The 25426-nt window shown below is 43.1% G+C and overlaps 1 protein-coding gene across 1 annotated transcript in view; it reads right to left on the reverse strand.

The window, feature by feature from the left end:
• Positions 1-269: 269 nt before the first annotated feature.
• Positions 270-25426, reverse strand: part of LOC311109091 (RNA-binding Raly-like protein) — a gene marked incomplete at both ends in the record, with an annotated part of 70987 nt that continues 45830 nt past the window's right edge. The window contains 5 exons of the mRNA XM_084151895.1: positions 270-302; positions 2913-3082; positions 3675-3791; positions 7880-8067; positions 8988-9035. Coding sequence (XP_084008021.1) covers positions 270-302; positions 2913-3082; positions 3675-3791; positions 7880-8067; positions 8988-9035 — 556 coding nt within the window. The remainder of the gene's footprint in view (positions 303-2912; positions 3083-3674; positions 3792-7879; positions 8068-8987; positions 9036-25426) is intronic.

Raw genomic sequence — 25426 nt, forward strand, 5'->3', positions numbered from 1 at the left:
GGACCACCCATACTTAAAAAATGTATGCGCACATGACTGTAAGTCGCTTTGGATAAAAGCATCTGCTAAATGGCATATTCATGATTGATGAATGGATGCTTGGTGATGGTAAAGATGAAAGAAACACTCCAATAGTTGTCATTTGTGAGGACCTAAGGGTCATGAAACTAAATGAAAACATTAGAGAACCTAAAATGGCTGACCATACATACACAAGCTTAGATTATATAATTTTCAAAAGGTTATTGGTTCCACATTCTTACCTGTTCTCAGTTGTCAATGTCAGAAACATGGTTCTCTATCTGAAAAGAAAGGACACAAAATGTATTAGTATTTATTTGTGTTTAAAAACCAATCTGGGCAGTTCTAATGTAATCAGCTATAAAACAAATCCCGCTTAAATCAGAGCTCAATTCAGGGCTTTTCAAGTTGTTGGATAGAAGTTCTGCCAGTCAGTGTACATTACCACTATCTCTGATCAATATGACCTTGAATGCAGAAACAAATAAATCTCCCACACACTCACTGGGAAAAATAATATATTCTATTAGTGAGAAGACAAGGCATAGATCTTGGATGGCATGCACCCGCTCCCTTTTATAATGTGGCATAAACATCCCATAATAGGGAAAGCATGGTTGCGTTGAACCATAGATGAACCCCACAGATACAGTGAGGGAAAAAAGTATTTGATCCCCTGCTGATTTTGTACATTTGCCCACTGACAAAGACATGATCAGTCTATAATTTTAATGGTAGGTTTATTTGAACAGTGAGAGACAGAATAACAACCAAAAAATCCAGAAAAACACATGTCAAAAATGTTATAAATTGATTTGCATTTTAATGAGGGAAATAAGTATTTGACCCCTCTGCAAAACATGACGTAGTACTTGGTGGCAAAACCCTTGTTGGCAATCACAGAGGTCAGACGTTTCTTGTAGCTGGCCACCAGGTTTGCACACATCTCAGGAGGGATTTTGTCCCACTCCTCTTTGCAGATCTTCTCCAAGTCATTAAGGTTTCGAGGCTGATGTTTGGCAACTCGAACCTTCAGCTCCCTCCACAGATTTTCTATGGGATTAAGGTCTGGAGACTGGCTAGGCCACTCCAGGACCTTAATGTGCTTCTTCTTGAGCCACTCCTTTGTTGCCTTGGCCGTGTGTTTTTGGGTCATTGTCATGCTGGAATACCCATCCACAACCCATTTTCAATGCCCTGGCTGAGGGAAGGAGGTTCTCACCCAAGATTTGATGGTACATGGCCCCGTCCATCGTCCCTTTGATGCGGTGAAGTTGTCCTGTCCCCTTAGCAGAAATACACCCCCAAAGCATAATGTTTCCACCTCCATGTTTGACGGTGGGGATGGTGTTCTTGGGGTTATAGGCAGCATTCCTCCTCCTCCAAACAATGCGAGTTGAGTTGATGCCAAAGAGCTTGATTTTGGTCTCATCTGACCACAACACTTTCACCCAGTTCTCCTCTGAATCATTCAGATGTTCATTGGCAAACTTCAGACGGGCCTGTATATGTGCTTTCTTGAGCAGGGGGACCTTGCGGGTGCTGCAGGATTTCAGTCCTTCACGGCGTAGTGTGTTACCAATTGTTTTCTTCATTGAAAAGATCCTCCCGTGTAGTTCTGGGCTGATTCCTCACCGTTCACATGATCATTGCAACTCCACGAGGTGAGAACTTGCATGGAGCCCCAGGCCGAGGGAGATTGACAGTTATTTTGTGTTTCTTCCATTTGCGAATAATCACACCAACTGTTGTCACCTTCTCACCAAGCTGCTTGGCGATGGTCTTGTAGCCCATTCCAGCCTTGTGTAGGTCTACAATCTTGTCCCTGACATCCTTGGAGAGCTCTTTGGTCTTGGCCATGGTGGAGAGTTTGGAATCTGAATGATTGATTGCTTCTGTGGACAGGTGTCTTTTATACAGGTAACAAGCTGAGATTAGGAGCACTCCCTTTAAGGTTGTGCTCCTAATCTCAGCTCGTTACCTGTATAAAAGACACCTGGGAGCCAGAACTCTTTCTGATTGAGAGGGGGTCAAATACTTATTTCCCTAATTAAAATGTAAATCAATTTATAACATTTTTGACATGCGTTATTATGGAGTTTTTTGTTGTTATTCTGTCTCTCACTGTTCAAATAAACCTACCATTAAAATTATAGACTGATCATTTCTTTGTCAGTGGGCAAACATACAAAATCAGCAGGGGATCAAATACTTTTTTCCCCTCACTGTAATTCCTTTGATCTTCCTGCTTGAACTGTGTACTCTGTGAGGAGCCAGACTCTAGTGACACAACAGGGAAGATATATAGCATACTATTTGTGGAAATTAATGTCAGATATATCAATAAAGGAGTTCAAAGTTGTTGTGATCTGAAGTGATCACTAATTGATAAAAGGTGTCATCTCAGCCACTCCAGAAGTTGTCAAAGAGTTCCACTTTTCCCTAAGTCTATCTCTTTTTAGAGTATAAAGACCGTGACTTTGAAGAACACTTTCAGTGCCCTCAGTAGCAAATCCATCTTAATTTTCATATTCGGACTGGTTAAGACAGGCTTCCAAGTCCCCCTGTTTAAATTACAACCCGTGACAGCAGGTGTGTGTGTGTGTGTATGGTATGTATGTGTGCGTGTGCACGTGCATTTGTGCGTATGTGAACAGAGACCTGCCACCGCCTCCACTTGAGCCAAAGCCACCAGAGAGAAACTGTCAGTTGAGGTGCCCTCACCATTCACCCATGAGCAACCTCACACTCAGATCTGGACCCACGAATAATTCGGCAGAATTAACTTTCTTAAGGGCAAGACTGGTGTGCCCAATTGAAATCTCCCATCCCAAACCACTGTCTCCCTTGTCCCCCTTTCCAGGCTGCCCTTAATCACTCATTTTCCCTACCAAATTGTAGCTGTTGTCTTCGTCGTAGTCGTCCTCGCCCCTATCGGTCATCTCCCCGGCCTCGACATCCAGCGCCCCATCGCCAGTCTCCTCTCCGGAGGTCTCGGCTTTCTCCGACACAGACTTCTCGTGGGGAGAATCACAGTTGTCCTCGTACTTTCTCGGAGCCTCTGGAGAAAAAGTGAAAAGAAGAGACAGAGTGAAAAAAATATGAGAATAGGACAAAGAAGTGAGACCAAAGTAACAACTGGTGACAAAAAGTAGCAAGGAAAAGGAGAGACTTGCAATTGAGATTCATACTATTAGAGGATCATACTAATCAGTATTGGTGAATTCTTCACTGTGTCTAGCATCTGAATAAGCTTTAAAAGTTGAACTTCACCAACTACTTCACCCCTGCTGTGAGACTCTCCTCTAGTCAAGGACAAACTATAAAGGCCCCTCATATGAACTGAATTAGCCCAGTGTTGACACATGTCTACTGTTATGACAGAGAGCTAGGGCTTCTTATCTTCCCATTCTGTCAGCAAGACGGATGGCTAGTGTGCACTCTTAATTTCCTTCCCCCAGCGTTTGGTGTTTTTTGCTGGCAGGTTCCCCCCTCATAATCTCTCTCTTGCGCTCTCACCTTTTCCCTCTCTCTCTCACTCTCTCTCTCTCTCTCTCTCTCTCTCTCATTCTGACACCCTTTCCCTCTCTCGCTCTCTCTCACTCTCCCCCTCTCTTCCCCCCCCCCTCTCTCTCCCCCTCTTTCTTGCTTACCGGACTCGGCTCTCTGCTGCTTCTCGATCTTCTCCAGGCGACCCAACAGAGAGTCGATTTTCATCTTGATCTGAGTCAGCTCTAGTTTGATGGTCTGGAGCTGGTCCGTCTTCACTGCTGAGACATAAAAACAGACAGAGAGGATATAAATGTATTTATTACTACCTTAATGTGTGTTTATTTTACCTGATTTATTTGATACAAAACTCCCCTCCACGATTCCCTTTCATTATCACGGAACTGATGTTATCATCGGGTCGTACCCTAGGCTCCTCCTATCATTCTATCCTTTCATCAACATATCAATGTATCGGACCTTGTATGGTTCTCCTATTCCAAATATTAACCCGCTGCATTCAATTTGGAGATGAGTTAATGACTTACATCCACCATGCTGCTTGATTTCTGTACGCTACCTGCACTAACAGTTGTATCCAACCTTTACTTATAATTTTTTTTTTTTTTGGGAACATAATCAGGAAATACAAGGGGATGCCATTATTATGTTGTGTAACAAATGATGAACAATAAATAATTTGCTGCATGGTTGGAAAATATTAATGGGCGGGGAAAGAATTGCTGTATTTCGAATGATATTGTAATTCCATCCCACAGAATACAGTAACGTAACGTATTTTTGGAGCGCCAAAAACCTATTGACCACTAGTGGGTGCATGGTATTGTTGTTTCTGGCTCATTCAATTTTTTTAAGGTGTGCCTTGTAAGTAGCTATATTTGTTGCTCCCGTTAGTGAGAGTGCTGTACCAATTTAACTGGTATGTGGTAGTAGTGCCCCATCAATGTAAAATGTATAGGGGACATATTGGAGTGGTAGCAAGTCTTAAACTATTAATGGTTGAACATTTTACCATGTCCTTTTCGTCTGTTTTGCCCTGTAGTTAGTAATGGGAAACCGAGGTTTTCACCAAACTGTGTGGTTCATTACTCTGAGCACATTATTTGTTAACAATGCACTTTAGTGACATCTGCTGGTCAGCAATAAATAGCAGCGTGATTACCAGATAAACATTGTTTTTCTCCACTGTTTTAATCAGAACTCTGTGGCACAGTGGTAAGTTGTTGGCTTTAGTAGCCTATAATCAGTTGGAATACCAGGTTTGCATCTTACATCATGCTTCTCTTTTTGCCTTCAAGTTGACTCTTTTTCTAAAACTGAATCTATGGCATTATTTAGGATGCTTAAGACAGAAGCGTAAATTATACTAAATGAAACAAATTATTTGAACAACCCTAACCCTAACCACATAAAACACTTTTCTAAATAATGTACCTTCAATGGGATTCGACCTCAAACCCTCAAATCCTTGAATGTTCAATAGTTCCCTACTCTAAGTGCTAAGCTACTAGACAGGCAAAATCCTAACTATATTTGTAAGTACGGTGTCCAGTAGAGGTCGGTGTTTTAAGCAGCTTGGAAACAAAGAAAGCACCAGAACCACAGCGAAATCAGTAGGATCTTGCATTTTACAACACGTGGTTTTAAAAAGCTTCGGACATCATTGATGACGTACTTCTGATAAAGCTATACACGCATCGGCACACTGCTTCAAAGTTAGTTGCCCAGCAATTTCGATGCATGCCTTGGCGCACCGGTATCAAACGTAACATCACTACCTGTAGTCGTTGCCAGTTTGGAAGACTTTGTTAAGACATTTAAAAGTTGAAGGTGGCAGGTAGCCTAGCGGTTAAGAGTGTTGGGCCAGTAACCGAAAGGTCGCTGGTTTGAAACAGACTATGTGAAAAATCTGTCGATGTGTTCTTGAGCAAGACACTTAACCCTAATTTCTTGTGTAAGTTGCTCTGGATACGAGTGTCTTCTAAACGATTAAAATTATATAAATAACAAAATATTCAACTCAGCCACCAGTGGGATACACACTACATGACCAAAAGTATGTGGACACCTGCTTGTTGAACATCTCATTCCAAAATCATGGGGATTAATATTGAGTTGGTCCCCCCTTTGCTGCTATAACTGCCTCCACTCTTCTGGGAAGGCTTTCCACTAGATGTTGGAACATTGTGACAACAGTTTGGAGAAGGCCCTGCAGCAAAGTCGTAAGCACAGAATCATCTAGAATGTCATTGTATGCTGTAGCATTAAGATTTCCCTTCACTGGAACTAAGGGGCCTAGCCTGAACCACAAAAAAAAAACAGACCATTATTCCTCCTCCACCAAACTTTACAGTTGGCACTATGCATTTGGGCAGGTAGCATTCTCCTGGCATCCAGATTCGTCCGTTGGACTGCCAGATGGTGAAGCGTGATTCATCACTAGAGAACGCGTTTCCACTGCTCCAGACTCCAATGGCAGCGAGCTTTACACCACTCCAGCCGATGCTTGGCATTGCGCATGGTGATCTTAGGCTTGTGTGCAGCTGCTCAGCCATGGAAACCCATTTCATGAAGCTCCCGACTAACAGTTTGTGTGCTGATGTTGCTTCCAGAGGCAGTTTGGAAGTCGGTAGTGAGTGTTTCAACCGAGGACAGACAATTTTTATGTGCTACTCGCTTCAGCACTCGGCGGTCCCGTTCTGTGAGCTTGTGTGGCCTACTGTACCCCTTTGTGGCTGAGCCATTGTTGATCCTAGACGTTTCACTTGCGGTCAAGTTTCAGCCTCCTGGCAGAGCGAATCAGGTTTTGGGCTAAAATATCCTGGTACTTGGTAAAGTTCATGATGCTGTTGACCTTAACAAGGGCTCCAGGACCAGTGGAAGCAAAATAGCCTGATAACATCAAAAATCCACCACCATTTTTTACAGTAGGTATGGAGTTATTTTCTTCCCATGCATTCTCATTTCAACGCCAAACCTACCACTGGTGTGTGTGGCCAAAGAGCAATACATGTTGTTCTCTAGTTCTCGCAAGAATGTTTCAGATGGACTGCATATTTATTAATTGGATGGTTCTCCCATTGATCGGGTTCCCGCCTACAAATATCTGGGCATCTGGAATGACAAAGACTTAATGTTAAAAAAATGTATTTTTTTCATATATCAGGAAGCAGATTGTACAGTCGCCTTTCCTGCCAGTTCTTGATTATAGTGACACCATTTACCAGATAGAGGCAGCCACTACTCTTAAACCATTGGATGCCGTCTACAATAACACAATTCGTTTTATCACTGGTGACAGTTTTAATACTCACCACTCCATCCTGTATCAAAAGGTTGGCTGGTCCTTATTAAAGTCCCGTAGATCAATTCAGTACTCCCTTTTTGTTTACAAAGCCCTACTACACAAGCTTCCAACTTACCTATCTTCGTTGCTAATGTATAAAAGAGTGAGAAACCAAACCCGTTCACAGGGTTGGTGAACTCTTCAAATTCCTCGGGTCTCCACGGAATTAGGTAAATCCGCTTTTAGTTTTCACTCTCACTTTTTGGAATCACTTACAAAATTCTTTACATTTGGATTCCCTGGTGCCACTAGGGCATTTTAAACCCCTGATGATAAATGAGTTAACCGAGGTGTGCAATTGCTTTGATTGATTTAATAACTTGTTTATGATCGCTGTGATGTTAGTGATGTTCTAATGTAATGTACTTGTTATTGTATCTTGTTATATATTTTTTTATCTTTTACTTTATGGTCTCAGGGCACCATTGAAAATGAGACCCTGGTCTCAATTGGGCTCTCCTGATTAAATAAAAGTTAATAAATGTCATCCAACAAATGTAAACACCTGGAGTTTGCTAAACGGAATTGGCACTTGGATTGGAACCGGTGCTTTGGTCAGATCACAAAAAAATTATTTGGCTACACACACACAATTGGACAGTTTGGCGCCTTAATGAGAATACATTAGCAGAAAAGAACCCCATACCTACTGTATGTTTTAGTGTACAATAATATAATTTCAGAAGTTTTTGGAGCATACAATATAGCTCAATATTTCAATTATTTATTTTATAGTCATTTTTGCTCATCTTTATCAAGGATATCAATAATTTCAGACATCACCGTATGTGAAATAGTTGTAGTATATTAAGCAACTTAATCTGTCTGTACATATTTTCCTGCTTCATTGGATTATGTATCCCTCTCACATTCCACGATTCAAAATCTAATTTGTTTAGCTGAATGTTAGCTATTTGTGTTCTTCATTTTCCAATGATAGTATTGCTACATTGGAATCAGCCACATAGAGTATATAACAGGAGAACGTCTCGGTGAACCTACACTTGAGTACGGAAGAGGTAGAGGAGGAGAAGGAGGTGGGTGGTCTGGAGGAAGAGGAGGAATAGGAGGTGGTCTTGATGGGGAAGGATGTCTTCCCACTGCGTATGGATGGAGTAAGGGCCCGGGAGCGCTTCAAGGGGACCACCGCCCTGGGGGGAGGTGCCACCCGGCCATGGTAGTCAAACAGCCTGAAGAGGGGGAGGGGAGGGGAGGAGGGGAGGGGAGGGGAGGGGAGGGGAGGGCGGGGGGGGGGAATGACACCTTACAGTATGTGTATCCTGTCATCAAGGACTTATGAAGTATAGTATATCACCCAACAATATTACATATAACATTGATGGTAACTGTATAATTTATAATCTTTCTGGCTTGGGCTTGCTTATCAAATGTCCTAGGTTCCATTTTCACAACCTATTACTCATAGCGTAGGCCTATTTCTCACAATCTATTTCTATACCTTATATCTCATTCTATGAGCTCTTACCTATATATTATTTCTTATCAATGACAAACAAATATGTGCCCTACCATTTAAAACATTCTGATTCAAGTGTGCCCTTTTGCATGCAAATAAATGTCAATTCTCTCACATGCCAGACTTTTCTTTCTTTTCCACATCGATCAAATTACTATTACACAGTAATTTACTACCAAGAATATTCCAATCCATCTTCAAAATAAGCAGGGATAAATAAAATAAGATGTAAATGTCAAAGTGAGGTGTCTTCCTTCACTAATTTCACAGTGCCAGTAGATTTTTATCACAGCTCTCAGTGCAAGTTAACATTCAGTAAATGTCTCACCAGATAAAAGCACTGAACACCAAACAAATTAGAGAAAGAAAACACTGGTCCATAAAGTTTAAGGATGTGCTCAAATGGATGGATGAAACAACGGAATAGAGTTCTCTTAATAATATTCTTCTTCATCTCAAGGCAAATGTAGTGAAGGTTGCTTAGCAAAACAGATGGAACAATTTAAAGCAGAATACTCTCTGCTGAGAATGTTTCAATCTCAATCTATTTTAATTTGAACGGTTTTAAATTTGGCATATGTCATTTACAGTTTTTCAAATTTCATAAAAGTAAGTGAATTATTTCATACATACCGACTGTAGAAGTCATCCCTGTAGTAGTCATAGTCAAATTCATAACCACTGGGGATAAAAGAAAGTGAAAAGAGAGAGAGAGAGGGTAGAGAAAGAGAGACTGTTTAGCATTTAATGTTTACCAAAAGCTCTGTCAAACGCTAACATATCAAAACAGAAACCGTTTGATTTTAACAGACATGTAGGTCAAGTCTTAAGGTCACTGCCAACGGAGAAAGCCTTTGCTAATCTGACATGCGGAGGCCAAAGACTGACTGACAGGAATAAGAGTGGTTTCAGAGAGGTTCTACGTTCAAGGCCGCAACCTGTGAATAAACCTAGGATTGTCACAAGAACTAAGGTACCTCCATCAACAACACATTTGTCAATCTCACGTAAACTGTGAGCTCAGAGTAAGCTCTTATTTGTAAGAATGTAACAAAACATGATCTACATTTAAGGGATAAAATAAATAAACACCTATTCAGAACAGGACAGAAGTTCACATTTCTTTTTCACAGGGATCATTTTTAATTAAGAATCATGAAAATGTCATTTCCATTTAGAGCAGCCCAGTGTTGGCTTTGGCTCTCCTGTTTTGGTTCTCTAATTACCATGTTACATCACGGCTGTTTTGTGCTGTGATATTAAAATGCAAATTAAGTTAATTAATTTATAACATAAAAACCAAAGTGTAAATGAATAAATAAGTAAACAAAGAGGCGTAATGGAACAAGCCACTGAATGGGACAACTATGGATTGAGATGGTGTCAAATAACCACTATACGACAGTCTGGTAACCATTAGTCATAGTAAATAGACCAATATGGCCACACATCTGTTATATTATAGATTGACAAGAAAATGGAGATGTGTATGGGAGAAAATTAGGGCAATGGCCTTCATATTTTCAATATAATTACTTGACTTAATATTGCATGGGGAGTAAAGGAGCTCCGCGTGTAAATTGGGAAATAAAAATTAACATTTTATCAGAAGTTTTCACGGTTCCTATTTTTTGTGCCCTTGAGAAACATAGGCAAACTATTGTTGTCATGACTGCCTCCGAGGCTGCCTCCTCTCCTTGTTCGGGCAGGCTTCGGCGTTCGTCGTCACCGACCTTCTAGCCACTGCCGCTCCTAATTTCATCATTCCATTGGTTTTGTCTTGTTCATTACACACACCTGGTTCATATTCCCTCATCAGTACCTGTATAAGTGTTCCCTCTGCCCCCTTGTCTTTGTGTGTGATTGTTTATTGTGAGGATAGTGAAGCTCGGTGGAGCTCCTTGTATTTTGTATCGCCAGGTTATTTTCCCTGTGTGCCTTGTTGGTTCCAGTGCGCCTGTTTTGCACACTGGACTGTTTTTGACGCATTACTGCGTAACTCTGTTTTCCTGAATAAATCCTGTTACTCTGTGATTTACCCTCCTGCGCCTGACTCCTTCAACTCACGCGTCACAATTGTAAATCCCAAGATTGCTGATTTAAAACCTGCCTGAGCTTTTCCTCAGCCAAGAAAGGCCCCATATACATATAATTGATCATTTCCTCACAATACCAGCGAGTTAAACCCATACAGAACACTGACCTCTAACAAAAAAACGATGCCAGAGTTTTGTCGTGGTGAAATGTGTAGCATAATGAAAGTAGTGCCTGACCCGGTTAAAGACGGTCAAGAGTTTATCAGTTTCCTGAGGAAACAGGGCAGAATTTTGGGATTCCACGCTGGTGATTATGATAATGTTGTCCGTTCCCTATTGCCCAAAGCAATGTTGGCAAAATTAGTAGGAAACTATCGTACTCCCGCCTGGTCGTCCTCTCGTGAGCCATGTGACCCAGCAACTTGTCTGGAACAAATGTAAATATTTGTGACAGCTATTGAAAAAAATGTGTTCCTCCCTGACATTAACAAAATTAGTAAATGCACTCAGAAGGGAAGGGAAGGGAAGTTCGCTGTAATAATAGCATCACATCTCATAAAGAGTGTGATTAAGAAACATGTGACTCAGGGTTGTATTAGGTTGGATACTCTTCCAACGCCACCACAGGACTCATGCCACATGAAGTGGTAAATGGGAGACCGATGGGAGTATCGGGTGTTGTTAGTCACATGACACAAATTAGTGATCTGGCCATAATGGGAGTCTATGTTGTCCTATCGTCAGGAAATGACCCATGCGTTGCAGTGTGTACATTCCTAGGGGAAAGCAGCACATGAGGAGCAGGAGATAACCGAGATCCACATCAAGATCCACCAGGCTGGAGTGTTGGGACAGCGTTGGTCTGGTCCACACACAGTACTCCTTACAGCACCTGCAGTAGTAAAGACCACAGCCTCTCCTCGGTGGGTTCACACTTCTGGAAGACGCCATGATAAAGGAAGTGGAGCTAAAGAGAAGAGGAAGAGTAGATTCCACTGTAGACATGCAGTTGGGTTGGGTCTGGGAGCTACTTTAAAAGCCATAGTTTTTGTGTCAGTTGCTTTATTGGTTAATGCACCATGTAAAAAGGATAGATGTTGGGGTAATTGTACACTGGACAACATTTTGAGGGCAGTGATGTGAAACGTATATACAGTACTGAGTTACCTCAAGATGAGGTAAAGTTGATTAGGGCCACCGCACGTATATATCGGGTGGCCATGGATGAGGAAGGAGATGGGGAGCGAAGTGAAAATGACATGGCTTGGGAACACCTCTTGGAACCTGTGGCCTGACAGGGGGAAGACTAGGTGAAAGCATGAGGAGGTTTTTTAGGGCCTTCATTTTTGTGGAACCCAGCAGAAAAAGTATCCCGAAGGCATAGAGTCAGGCGAAGAGAGAGTGGGAATCGTCATGTTCTTAAACTTTTATTTTTCTTAGCATAAATAATTATGCATAGCTTAACACATTAGTAATAATAACATTTTGTGTTTCTTTTTGCTTTTCAAGTCTTGTGCTATCACTCTCTTAGGAACCAGAAGGAGGAAATGGAGAAAGTCAAAAGCTCCAGCTGAAATGTCATTCTGTTGTCCGATGAGAGATGGAAATAAGAGCGGGCATAGTGTGATTATAGAACAGAGGCCATAAGTCTTGGATTTGTAAACATAATAATCAACTGTGAATGTTAATCGTGTTTTTATTTCTTGTTAATGTTTTATTATCAATGTTTCATCATTTAAAAGGAATTTCCAAGTTTATATAATGTTGAACAGTATGCAGCTAATGTTCAAGAAGTGTGTCATGACGTGACTTACATTAATGTGATGACTGTTATTTATCGAATCAAGTAACTATGTGTAATTGTAACTCGATTAAAATAATAATTAAACAATTAACTCAATAGGAATTTGGGGAACCATGGAAGAAGTTGTTTAACGAGTGTCACGCCCTGGCTCTGGGGACTCTAGTATGTTGAGCCAGGGTGTGAGTTTTCGTTTGTTTTCGTTCTAGTTTAGTATTTCTATGTTGGCCAGTGTGGTTCTCAATCAGAGGCAACGTGTATCAGCTGTTGCTTGTATAGGGTGAACGCACCAATTTGTGAGTCGCTCTGGCTAAGAGCGTCTGCTAAATGACGTTAATGTGCCCTTGAGCAAGGCACTTAACCCTAATTGCTCCTGTAAGTCGCTCTGGATAAGAGCGTCTGCTAAATGACTAAAATGTAAATGTAAATGTCTCTGATTGGGAACAATACTTAAGCAGCCAGTTTTCCCACAGTGTTTGTGGGATCTTGTTCCTGTGTAGGTTTGTGGTTTGCACCTTTGGACGTCACGTATCGATTTGTTGTTTTTGTTCGTGTAATCATTATTTTAATAAATATGTTCACCTTCCACGCTGCGCCTTGGTCCTCTGTATCCGACGATCGTGACAGAAGATCCCACCAACACTGGACCAAGCAGTGTGTCCAGGAGCCAGCGTCAGAGGTATCGCTAAAGGACATCAACCTCGACTGGGCCTGGCCCACGGGGAGGAGAGACCGGCAGAAAATTTTTAGGGGGGGGCTCACGCCGTGGACGACGGGGCAGCAGGAGGCCGCGATAGAGCGGTCCAGCGGGTTTGCAGAGGAGGCCGCCAGGTTAAGGGGGCCACTGGTCACAGAGGAGAGGGAAAGTGTAGAGGCACGGCGAGAGGTACTGGGGTGTGTTACCAGTCCGGTCCGGCCCGTTCCTGATCCCTGCGTAGGGCCAGTGATGTGTGTCCCCAGTACGGTCCGGCCTGTTCCTGCTCCACGCACCAAGTCAGTGGTGCGCTTCGTCAGCCCGGTCCGGCCCGCTCCTGCTCCCCGCACCAAGTCAGGGGTGCGTTTCGTCAGCCCGGCTCGGCCCGTTCCTGCTCCCCGCACCAAGCCAGTGGTGTGCGTCGTCAGTCTGGCACAGCCCGTGCCTGTTCCACCGGTGCCTGGTTCGGCACGGGTCAGCTGCTTCACGCCGGAGCTAGAGCAATCCGCTCCACCAGTGTGCAGTCCAGCTCCGGTCAGCAGGGCCAGACCGGACCAGGGGTACTTTGGGGGGTTAGAGAGGGAGTGGGGATCATGCCTGGAGCCGGAACCGCCGCCAAGGCGGAGTGCCCACCCGGTCCCTCCCCTGTGGTGTTTGGTTGGCGGGGTCGGAGTCCGCGCCTTTGGGGGGGGGGTACTGTCACGCCCTGTCTCTGGGGACTCTAGTATGTTGAGCCAGGGTGTGATTTTTCGTTTTGTTTTCGTTCTAGTTTAGTATTTCTATGTTGGCCAGTGTGGTTCTCAATCAGAGGCAACGTGTATCAGCTGTTGCTTGTTGTCTCTGATTGGGAACAATACTTAAGCAGCCAGTTTTCCCACAGTGTTTGTGGGATCTTGTTCCTGTGTAGGTTTGTGTTTTGCACCTTTGGACGTCACGTATCGATTTGTTGTTTTTGTTCGTGTAATCATTATTTTAATAAATATGTTCACCTTCCACGCTGCGCCTTGGTCCTCTGTATCCGACGATCGTGACAACGAGTCACCATCTCCCGAATTAAACTCTCAGAATATATATATATATATACACAGTGGGGAGAACAAGTATTTGATACACTGCCGATTTTGCAGGTTTTCCTACTTAAAAGCATGTAGAGGTCTGTAATTTTTATCATAGGTACACTTCAACTGTGAGAGACGGAATCTAAAACAAAAATCCAGAAAATCACATTGTATGATCTTTAAGTAATTAATTTGCATTTTATTGCATGACATAAGTATTTGATCACCTACCAACCAGTACGAATTCCGGCTCTCACAGACCTGTTAGTTTTTCTTTAAGAAGCCCTCCTGTTCTCCACTCATTACCTGTATTAACTGCACCTGTTTGAACTCGTTACCTGTATAAAAGACACCTATCCACACACTCAATCAAACAGACTCCAACCTCTCCACAATGCCCAAGACCAGAGAGCTGTGTAAGGACATCAGGGATCAAATTGTAGACCTGCACAAGGCTGGTATGGGCTACAGGACAATAGGCAAGCAGCTTGGTTTGAAGGCAACAACTGTTGGCGCAATTATTAGAAAATGGAAGAATTTCAAGATGACGGTCAATCACCCTCGGTCTGGGGCTCCATGCAAGATCTCACCTTGTGGGGCATCAATGATCATGAGGAAGGTGAGGGATCAGCCCAGAACTACACGGCAAGACCTGGTCAATGACCTGAAGAGAGCTGGGACCACAGTCTCAAAGAAAACCATTAGTAACACACTACGCCGTCATGGATTAAAATCCTGCAGCGCACGCAAGGTCCCCCTGCTCAAGCCAGCGCATGTCCAGGCCCGTCTGAAGTTTGCCAATGACCATCTGGATGATCCAGAGGAGGAATGGGAGAAGGTCATGTGGTCTGATGAGACAAAAATAGAGCTTTTTGGTCTAAACTCCACTCGCCGTGTTTGGAGGAAGAAGACGGATGAGTACAACCCCAAGAACACATTCCCAACCGTGAAGCATGGAGGTGTATATTAAAATACATAGGCCTACATGTATATATATGCATGACACAAGTAATTTTTCCAACAATTGTTTACAGACAGATAATTTCACTTATAATTCACTGTATCACATTTCCAGTGAGTCAGAAGTTTACATACACTAAGTTGACTGTACCTTTAAATAGCTTGAAAAATTTCAGAAAATTATGTCATGGCTTTAGAAGCTTCTGATAGGCTAATTTACATCATTTGAGTCAATTGGAGGTGTACCAGTGGATGTATTTCAAGGCCTACCTTCAAACTCAGTGCCTCTTTGCTTGAGATCATGGGAAATTCAAACGAAATCAGCCAAGACCTCAGAAAAAGAATTGTAGACCTCCAGAAGTCTGGTTCATCCTTGGGAGCAATTTTAAATGCCTGAAGGTACCACGTTCATCTGTACAAACAATAGTACGCAATTATAAACACCATGGAACCACGCAGCCGTCATACCGCTCAGGAAGGAGACGCGTTATGTCTCCTAGAGATGAACGTACTTTGGTGCGAAAAGTGCAAATCAATCCCAGAACAACAGCAAAGGACCTTGTGAAGATGCTAGAGGAAACAGGTACAAAAGTATCTATATCCACAGTAAAACGAGTCCTATATCGACAGAACCTGAAAGGCCGCTCAGCAAGGAAGAGGCCACTGCTCCAAAACCGCTTCACTGTGAACAAAGGAAAACATTTCTGCTCTCCCTTTGTTAGCTTAGCAGCTAGTGCAAAGCTAACCCTATTTGTACAGGAATCTCTCTTCCCAGCACAACAGAGTCCCCTATAACAAGGGAACGGGGGTTTACCAATGATGTCTCACGTTCACCCTTAAATCAGCGTTAATTTTCGCAATGTTTACCGGAACGCGCGGAAACATTAAGAAATACACCTTGATCTACTCACGCTACTGAAACGCGAGAGATGGAGAGATAATTACTCGCTTCGGTCAAGGTAATTTATGTACTCAAATTTCTATAATCGGCCGGCCCATATGTCCTCGCTCTAGAAACGCGAGAGACAGAAATAGTACTACGTTTTGGTCAATGAGTCTATTTCTCAGAATACCTAAATCGGCCGGCCCATATGTCCTGGCTCGTAGCATTCAGTAATTCACCCTACACGCTGACTTTGTCAGATAAACAACACCGGAGGCAAACTCTAGTATCTTGTTCAAATGGAAACACACACACCTCAACAACAAATAATGCCTACGGCTCTACTGGTGTAGAACATAATCTGGGTGTATAACATAATGTGCTGCACAATTCATATAGACTGAATTCAACAGTAAGGTCTCATTCCATCTTAGATTCCTCGCACGGGGGCATCAATATGTCGTGACATAACTTGCACTACCAGTCAAAAGTTTGGACACACCTACTCATTCAAGGGTTTTTCTTTATTTTTACTATTTTTTACATTGTAGAATAATAGCGAAGACATCAAAACTATGAAATAACACATATGGAACCATGTAGTAACCATAAATACAGAAGATAGCCCTATTTGGTAAAAGAACAGCTCAAATAAGCAAAGAGAAACAAAAGTCCATCATTACTTTAAGACATGAAGGTCAGTCAATATGGAACATTTCAAGAACTTTGTTTCTTTCAAGAAAGTGCAGTCGCAAAAACCATCAAGCGCTATGATGACACTGGCTCTCATGAAACCTGCCACAGGAATAGAAGACCCAGAGTTACCTCCGCTGCAGAGGATACATTTATTAGAGTTACCAGCCTCAGAAATTGCAGCCCAAATAAATGCTACAAAGAGTTCAAATCACAGACACATCTCAACATCAACTGTTCGGAGGGGGCTGTGTGAATCAGGCCTTCACGGTCGAATTGCTGCAAAGAAAACACTATTAAAGGACACCAATAAGAAGAAGATAACTGCTTACGCCAAGAAACACGAGCACATGGACATTAGACCGGTGGAAATAGGTCCTTTGGTCTGGAGTCCAAATTGGAGATTTTTGGATCCAACCGCCATGTCTTTGTGAGACGCGGTGTGGGTGAACGGATGATCTCCGCATGTGTATTTCACACCGAAAGCATTATGGTGTGGGGGTGCTTTGCTGGTGACACTGTCTGTGATTTATTTAGAATTCAAGGCACACTTAACCAGCATGGCAACCACAGCATTCTGCAGAGATACGCTATCCCATCTGGTTTGGGCTTATTGGGACTATCATTTGTTTTTCAACAGGACAATGACCCAACACACCTCCAGGCTGTGTAAGGGCTATTTGACCAAGAAGGAGAGTGATGGAGTGCTGCATCAGATGACCTGGCCTCCACAATCCCCCAACCTCAACCCAATTGAGATTGTTTGGGATGAGTTGGACAGCAGAGTGAAGGAAAGCAGCCAACAAGTGCTCAGCATATGTGGGAACTCCTTCAAGATTGTTGGAAAAGCATTCCAGGTGAAGCTGGTTGAGAGAATGCCAAGTGTGCAAAGCTGTCATCAAGGCAAAGGGTGGCAATTTGAAGAATCTCAAATATAATATCTATTTTTACACTTTTTTTGGTTACTACATGAATCCATATGTGTTTTTTCATAGTTTTGATGTCTTCACTATTATTCTACAATGTAGAAAATAGCAAAAAATTAAGAAAAACCCTTGAATGAGTAGGTGTGTCCAAACTTGTGACTGGTACTGTACATTAATATGATGACTGTTATTTATCGAATCAACTAACTATGTTTAATTGTCACTCAATTAAATTAATCATGTACTGTGGCTTGCGAAAGTATTCACCCCCCTTGGCATTTTTCCTATTTTGTTGCCTTACAACCTGGAATTAAAATTGATTTTTGGGGGGTTTGTATCATTTGATTTACACAACATGCCTACCACTTTGAAGATGCCAAATATTTTTTATTGTGAAACAAACAAGAAATAAGACAAAAAAACAGAAAACTTGAGCGTGCATAACTATTCACCACCCCAAAGTCACTACTTTGTAGAGCCACCTTTTGCAGCAATTACAGCTGCAAGTCTCTTGGGGTATGTCTCTATAAGCTTGGCACATCTAGTCACTGGGATTTTTTGCCCATTCTTCAAGGCAAAACTGCTCTAGATCCTTAAAGTTGGATGGGGGTTCCGCTGGTGTACAGCAATCTTTAAGTCATACCACAGATTCTCAATTGGATTGAGGTCTGGGCTTTGACTAGGCCATTCCAAGACATTTAAATGTTTCCCCTTAAACCACTCAAGTGTTGCTTTAGCAGTATGCTTAGGGTCATTGTCCTGCTGGAAGGTGAACCTCCGTCCCAGTCTCAAATCTCTGGAAGACTAAAACAAGTTTCCCTCAAGAATTTCCCTGTATTTAGCGCCATCCATCATTCCTTCAATTCTGACCCGTTTCCCAGTCCCTGCTGATGAAAAACATCCTCACAGCATGATGCTGCCACCACCATGCTTCACTGTGGGGTTGGTGTTCTCAGGGTGATGAGAGGTGTTGGGTTTGCGCCAGACATAAAGTTTCCCTTGATTGCCAAAAAGCTCAATTTTAGTCTCATCTGACCAGAGTACCTTCTTCCATATGTTTGGGGAGTCTCCCACATGGCTTTTGGCAAACACCAAACCTGTTTGCTTATTTGTTTATTTTTTCTCTGGCCACTCTTCCGTAAAGCCAGCTCTGTGGAATGTATGGCTTAAAGTGGTCCTATGGACAGATACTCCAATCTCCGCTGTGGAGCTTTGCAACTCCTTCAGGGTTATCTTTTGTCTCTTTTTTGCCTATCTGATTAATGCCCTCCTTGCCTGGTCCGTGAGTTTTGGTGGGCGGCCCTCTCTTGGCAGGTTTTTTGTGATGCCATATTTTTTAAATAATGGATTTAATGGTGATCCATGGGATGTTCAAAGTTTCTGATATTTTTTTTATAACCCAACCCTGATCTGTACTTCTCCACAACTTTGTCCCTGACCTGTTTGAAAAGCTCCTTGGTCTTCATGGTGCCACTTGCTTGTTGGTTCCCCTTGCTTAGTGGTGTTGCAGCCTCTAGGGCCTTTCAGAACAGGTGTATATATATACTGACATCATGTGACAGATCATGTGACACTTAGATTGCACACAGGTGGACTATATTTAACTAATTATGCGACTTCTGAAGGAAATTGGTTGCACCAGATCTTGCAAAGGGAGTGAATACATATGCACGCACCACTTTTCCGTTATTTATTTTTTCATTTCACTTCACCAATTTGGACTATTTTGTGTATGTCCATTACATGAAATCCAAATAAAAATCAATTTAAATTACAGGTTGTAATGTAACAAAATAGGAAAAACACCAAGGGGGATGAATACTTTTGCAAGGCACTGTAACAATTAACTCATTAGGAATTTGGGGCACCACGGAAGAAGTTGTTTAACAAGTTACCATCTCCCGAATTAAACTCTTAAAAGATATGTTATATATCGATAACACTCACTTATTAAATCATTACCTCATCAGTGTCATTCTGAACTTCGCATGATCCTTGAACCTGCAAGAACCCTAACCTTATTGATGAATCAGCAATACACAAATTGGCTTAATCATTTATTTACTAACTAACTAAATAATAAGAGAGAATACAAACACACACACAGTATAGGTTACTGATTACTAACGTAATACAATGAAAACAGGTCCCTAGTGGTCTTGACTAACAATAGCATGACTACTTGGTTAGGGGAAGGAGGGGTCAATAGAAAGGGAAGAGAGGAGGGGTCAAAGTGAAAGGGAGAGACAGAGATTCAACTTATCGTTGTTACATTTGGAAACCACCGCTCATTCGGATAAGAAATGCAATGCATATCTACACGTAGCTGTCCTTGATCGTCGTCTCTCTGTTGAACCACTTTCTCAAAAAGGGTTTGAGTGTCCTCCACTTCAGTGAGACTCAGCTTTTCTTCGAGTGGAGTGTTCGTTAGAATAGATACTTCAGATGTACCAACGGTTGTCTGAGATGGGATTGTCCTTCCCAACTCGTGTCTTTAGTGAAAGTTCTAGACAACTTTACATGTACAGCTGCAGACTGATATGATAAGCTGTAGTGCGTGGTCTTCTTCACGTGTAGAGATTGAGAGTTTCAGAGTTTCACCATTTCTAACGTATGGACTACTGTCTCATGTTTCCTGGTCTTAGTGTCAACCATTTGTAACTTTCAGCTCCCGCTGCATGTTGGCTGGTCTGTAGATGTTCAACCATTTGTAATGAGAGCTCGCGCTTCACGTCGGCTGGTCTTTCTCATTCAGAGTTCTAATCATTCTAAACGTGCAGTCGCCACTCTCACGTTTTCTGGTCTAACCATTTTAAGCCGTGCAGCCACATCTCCATGCTTTCTGGTCTAACCATTTTAAGCCATGTAGCCACATCTCCATGCTTCCTGGTCTAATTATTTTAAGCCATGTAGCCACAGCTCCACGCTTCCTGGTCTTTCTGGTCTAACCATTTTAAGCCATGTAGCCACATCTCCATGCTTCCTGGTTTAACCATTTTTAAGCCATGTAGCCACAGCTCCAGGCTTCCTGATCTAAAGGTTGATTTGTTTTTCAATGCTTTTTATGCCCTCTGGGTAAAAGGGGCGTTCCATCATGATGACACGATTTCTGATGTTACTCAGGGCGTGGCTAGTCACTATGCATAGTTTGTTTAAAAAACTATTATCACATTCCTATCTTCACAAAAGTATTCTCATACTTAATCATATATTTTATACAACATTTATCTGTCAGACATTTTCCAAGCTGATCTGGCACCTTTGATCCTCACCAAGGAGTGAGAGAGTCATGACAGTTCTCATGCAAAGCCAGAGTATCTTTAGTATTACTTAGCTGTCAAGACCAGTCTCCTATACAGTGCATTCGGAAAGTATTCAGACCCCTTCCATTTTTCCACATTTTGTTACGTTACAGCCTTATTCTAAAATGGATTAAATAAAAATGTTCCTCATCAATTAACACACCATACCCCATAATGACAAAGCAAAAACAGGTTTTTAGACATTTATGCAAATGTATTACAAATAAAAAAAGATTTACATTTACATAAGTATTCAGACCATTTACTCAGTACTTTGTTGAAGCACCTTTGGCAGCGATTACAGCCTCGAGTCTTCTTGGGTATGACGCTACAAGCTTGGCACACCTGTATTTGGGGAGTTTCTCCTATGTTCAATCGGGTTCAAGTCCGGGCTCTGGCTGGGCCACTCAAGGACATTCAGACTTGTCCCAAAGCCACTCCTGCATTGTCTTCAGTGTGTGCTTAGGGTCGTTTTCCTGTTAGAAGGTGAACCTTTGCCCCAGTCTGAGGTCCTGAGCGCTCTGGAGCAGGTTTTCATGAAGGATCTCTGTACTTTGCTTTGTTCATCTTTCCCTCGATCCTGACTAGTCTCCCAGTCCCTGCCGCTGAAAAACATCCCCACAACATGATGCTGCCACCACCATGCTTCACCGTAGGGATGGTGCCAGGCTTCCTCCAGACGTGACGCTTGGCATTCAGGCCAAAGAGTTCAATCTTGGTTTCATCTGACCATAAAATCTCTCATGGTCAGAGTCCTTTAGGTGCGTTTTGGCAAACTCCAAGCAGCCTGTCATGTGCCTTTTACTGAGGAGTGGTTTCAGTCTGGCCACTGCCATAAAGGCCTGATTGGTGGAGTGCTGCAGAGATGGTTGTCCTTCTGGAAGGCTCTCCCATCTTCACAGATGAACTCTGGAGCTCTGTCAATGTGACCATCGGGTTCTTGGTCACCTCCCTGACCAAGGTCTTTCTCCCCCAATTGCTCAGTTTTGCCGGGTGGCCAGCTCTAGGAAGAGTCTTGGTGTTCTTCCATTTAAGAATGATGGAGGCCACTGTGTTCTCCCCAGATCTGTGCCTCGACACAATCCTGTCTCTGAGCTCTACGGACAATTCCTTCAACCTCATGGCTTGGTGTTTGCTCTGTAATGCATTGTCAACTGTGGGACCGTATATAGACAGGTGTGTGCCTTTCCAAATCATGTCCAATCAATTGAATTTACCACAGGTGGACTCCAATCAAGTTGTAGAAACATCTCAAGGATGATCAATGGAAACACGATGCACCCAAGCTCAATTTCGAGTCTCATAGCAAAGCTTCTGAATACTTATGTAAATAAACCTCTAAAAACCTGTTTTCGCTTTGTCATTATTGGGTATTGTGTGTAGATTGATGAGGATTGTTATTTATTTAATCCATTTAAAAATAAGGCTGTAACGTAACAAAATGTGGAAAAAGTCAAGGGGTCTGAATACTTTCCGAATGCACTGTATGTTCTTGCCTATACGGTTCTTGCTTATATGCCAAATCCTAAACATAATCTAAATTCCCATCACTCCTTAGCCTTCACCTGACATCCACACACTAATCCAAGTTGTTAGGAGAAAGCCTCATACACACTTTAGACACGTTCCTCATCTCTCCATAGCTGTGAGAGAGAGAGAGAGAAAAAACATGATTTTGTCCTTCATTCATTCCCTGGCTTGTTGGTTTGTCATTTATGGAATTCAAAAGCATTTCTATAGAGGCAATAATCTGTTGTGGACGTCATTGGGAATAATAGAATAAAAGCCGAAATAGAGAGAACACCGTTGATAGTGAATGGTATGTGAATGAATGTGACTGTCTGAGAGCTTAACAAATATGTCCCACTGATTACTGGACCTACTTTAGCTATTAGAGGCAAGACATTTCTTTTTAGAATAACTGGGTTACTGCAGTGCAGGCCAAGACTGGAATTTTTTAAAGCAATATCCTTTTAGGAGTGTGGTTTCAAGGAAAAGCTTATTGTTTGTTAATGTAACAAATTACAGATGTATGATCTTCATTTGACCCTGTTGCAGGATAACTTGTAGTGGTTTAAAAAGGCTTCAGGATTTGTAATTTTTACTTGGAAATGTTAGACTTGATTTTCCCTTACGAAAAAATGTATAAACTCCCCAAAATGTCCATCAATTATAATCCACATAATATTTAACATTTCTTGTTGCTTCAGGATTATTTTCCTGCTTTAGCAAATAGGCTCAGATTCAGATCCTACATCCGTATCTGGTTTAGTTTGTTCAGGGATATCTAATCATTTTGATTCAGGATCAGATAATTGTCGCATAATCAAGATATCAATTGAGATATGCACTTCAAGTGGAACACAGATTCTAATCTCAGACTGTGGCCTAACAGATGGAAGAAGTTTTAATGTCACGTGCAAAAGTACAGTGAAATGCCTCTTGCAAGCTCTAAACCCAACAATGCAGTAATCAATATTAATGTAGTACTAAAAAGAAGATGATGTAGAACAAAAAACACACGAGAAATAAAAATATGAAATAAGAAGAACATGAGAAAGAAAGTAAGCTATACACTATACAGAGTTAGTTCCAATACCATATTTACCATGTGCAGGGATACTGGAGTGATAGAGGTAGATACAGTATGTATAGGGGTAAGGTGACTAGGCATCAGGATATATGATAAACAGAGTAGCAGCAGCGTATATGATGATTGGATGTGAGAGTGTGTGCGTGTGTGTGGTGTGTTGGAGTGTCAGTGTGCGTGACCGTGTAGAGTCCTCTAAGTGTGCATAGAGAAATACAAATCAAATATAAGGGTCAACTTAGATAGTCCGTGTAGCCATTTTGTTATCTATTTAGCATTCTTTTGGCTTGGGGATAGAAGCTGTTCATGAGCTTGTTGGTGTCAGACTAGATGCACCGGTACCGCTTGCCGTGCGGAAGCAGAGAGAACAGTCTATGGCTTGGGTGGCTGGAGTCTTTAACAATTTTCCGGGCCTTCCTTTCACGCTGCCTGATATAGAGGTCCTGGATGGCAGGGAGTTTGGCCCCAGTGATGTACTAGGCTGTCCGCACCACGCGATCGAGGGCGGTGCTGTTGCCATACCAAGCAGTGATTCAGCCAGTCAAGATGCTCTCAATGATGCAGCTGTATAACTATTTGAGGATTTGAGGTCCCATGCAAAACCTTCTCAACCTTAAGACTGTGCACGTTTGTATGGACCATTTTAAGTCCTTAGTAATTTGGACACCGAGGAACTTGAAGCTCTCTACCCGCTCTACTACAGCCCCGTCGATGTGGATGGGGGCGCGCTCTCCCCCCCATTTCCTGTAGTCCATGATCAGCTCCTTGGTCTTACTGACGTTGAGGGAGACGTTGTTATCCCGGCACCACACTACCAGGTCACTGACCTCCTCCATGTAGGCTGTCTCATCATCGCCGGTGATCATGTCTACCACCGTTGTGTTGTCAGCAAACTTGATAATGGTGTTGGAGTCGTGCGTGGCCACGCAGATGTGGGTGAAAAGGGATTACACAATGGGTTTAAGCACACACCCCTGTTGGACCCCCGTGTTGAGGGTCAGCATGGCGGAGGTGATTTTGCCTACCCTCACCACCTGGGGTCGGTCCGTCAGGAAGTCCAGGATCCAGTTGCAGAGGGAGGTGTTGAGTCCCAGGGTCCTAAGTGTCACGCCCTGGCTCTGGGGACTCTTAATTGTTGAGCCAGGGTGTGGATTTTCTATGTTTATTTTTCATTGGTTTTTGTTCTAGATCGTTTATATCTATGTTTGGCCAGGATGGTTCCCAATCAGAGACGGCTGTAGCTCGTTGTCTCTGATTGGGGACCATACTTAGGCAACCTTTTGGCATGTTAGGTTGTGGGATCTTGTTCCGTTAAGGTTTTGTGTTAACCTAGGACTTCACGTTTCGTTTGCTGTTTTGTTTGTGTTAAGTACTGAATAAAGTATGTACGTTTATCACGCTGCGCCTTGGTCCGCTTCATCAGTCAACGATCGTGACAGAAGATCCCACCACCAGAGGACCAAGCAGCATGACAGAAGATCCCACCACCAGAGGACCAAGCAGCGTGCCCAGGAGGAGAAGAGGGCGATGGCTCAGGTGGGCAAATGGTGGTCATGGGAGGAGATATTCGCGGCCAGAGGGCCATGGGCAAAGGTGTATGCCCAGGCAGGAGAGGAGACTGTGGAGGCGCGCTACAGAGAGGAGCAGCGGCAACACAGAGGGTACCGGCCGAGGAGGAAGCCCGAGAGACAGCCCCAAGAAAATGTTGGGGGGGGGGGGGGGGGGGGGGGCTAAAAGGGTGGTTGGCGGAGCCACGTACTGTGCCGCGATTGTTCCGGCACAGTCCTGTACGTCCTGTGCTAGCACTACGCACGTGTCGTGCTAAGGTGGGCATGCAGCCAGGACGGAGTGTGCCGGCTCAACGCTAGTGGCCTCCAGCACCCCTCCTCGGTCCCGGATATCCTGTGCCAGTGCCACGTGCTGTAGCGCCAGTACGAGTGCACAGCCCTGTACGTCCTGTGCTGATGCCTCACACAGATTGTGTGGAAATAGGCATTCAGCCAGGACGGGTTGTGTCAGCTCTCCGCTCCAGACCTCCAGTCCGCCTCCGCAGTCCGGCCCGTTCCGGCTCCCCGCACCAAGCCAATGGTGCGTGTTCCCAGTCCAGCCCGGCCTGTTCCTGCTCCCCG

Source organism: Coregonus lavaretus, assembly GCF_964263955.1.
Source record: "Coregonus lavaretus genome assembly, chromosome: 34".
Classification (NCBI taxonomy): domain Eukaryota; kingdom Metazoa; phylum Chordata; class Actinopteri; order Salmoniformes; family Salmonidae; genus Coregonus; species Coregonus lavaretus.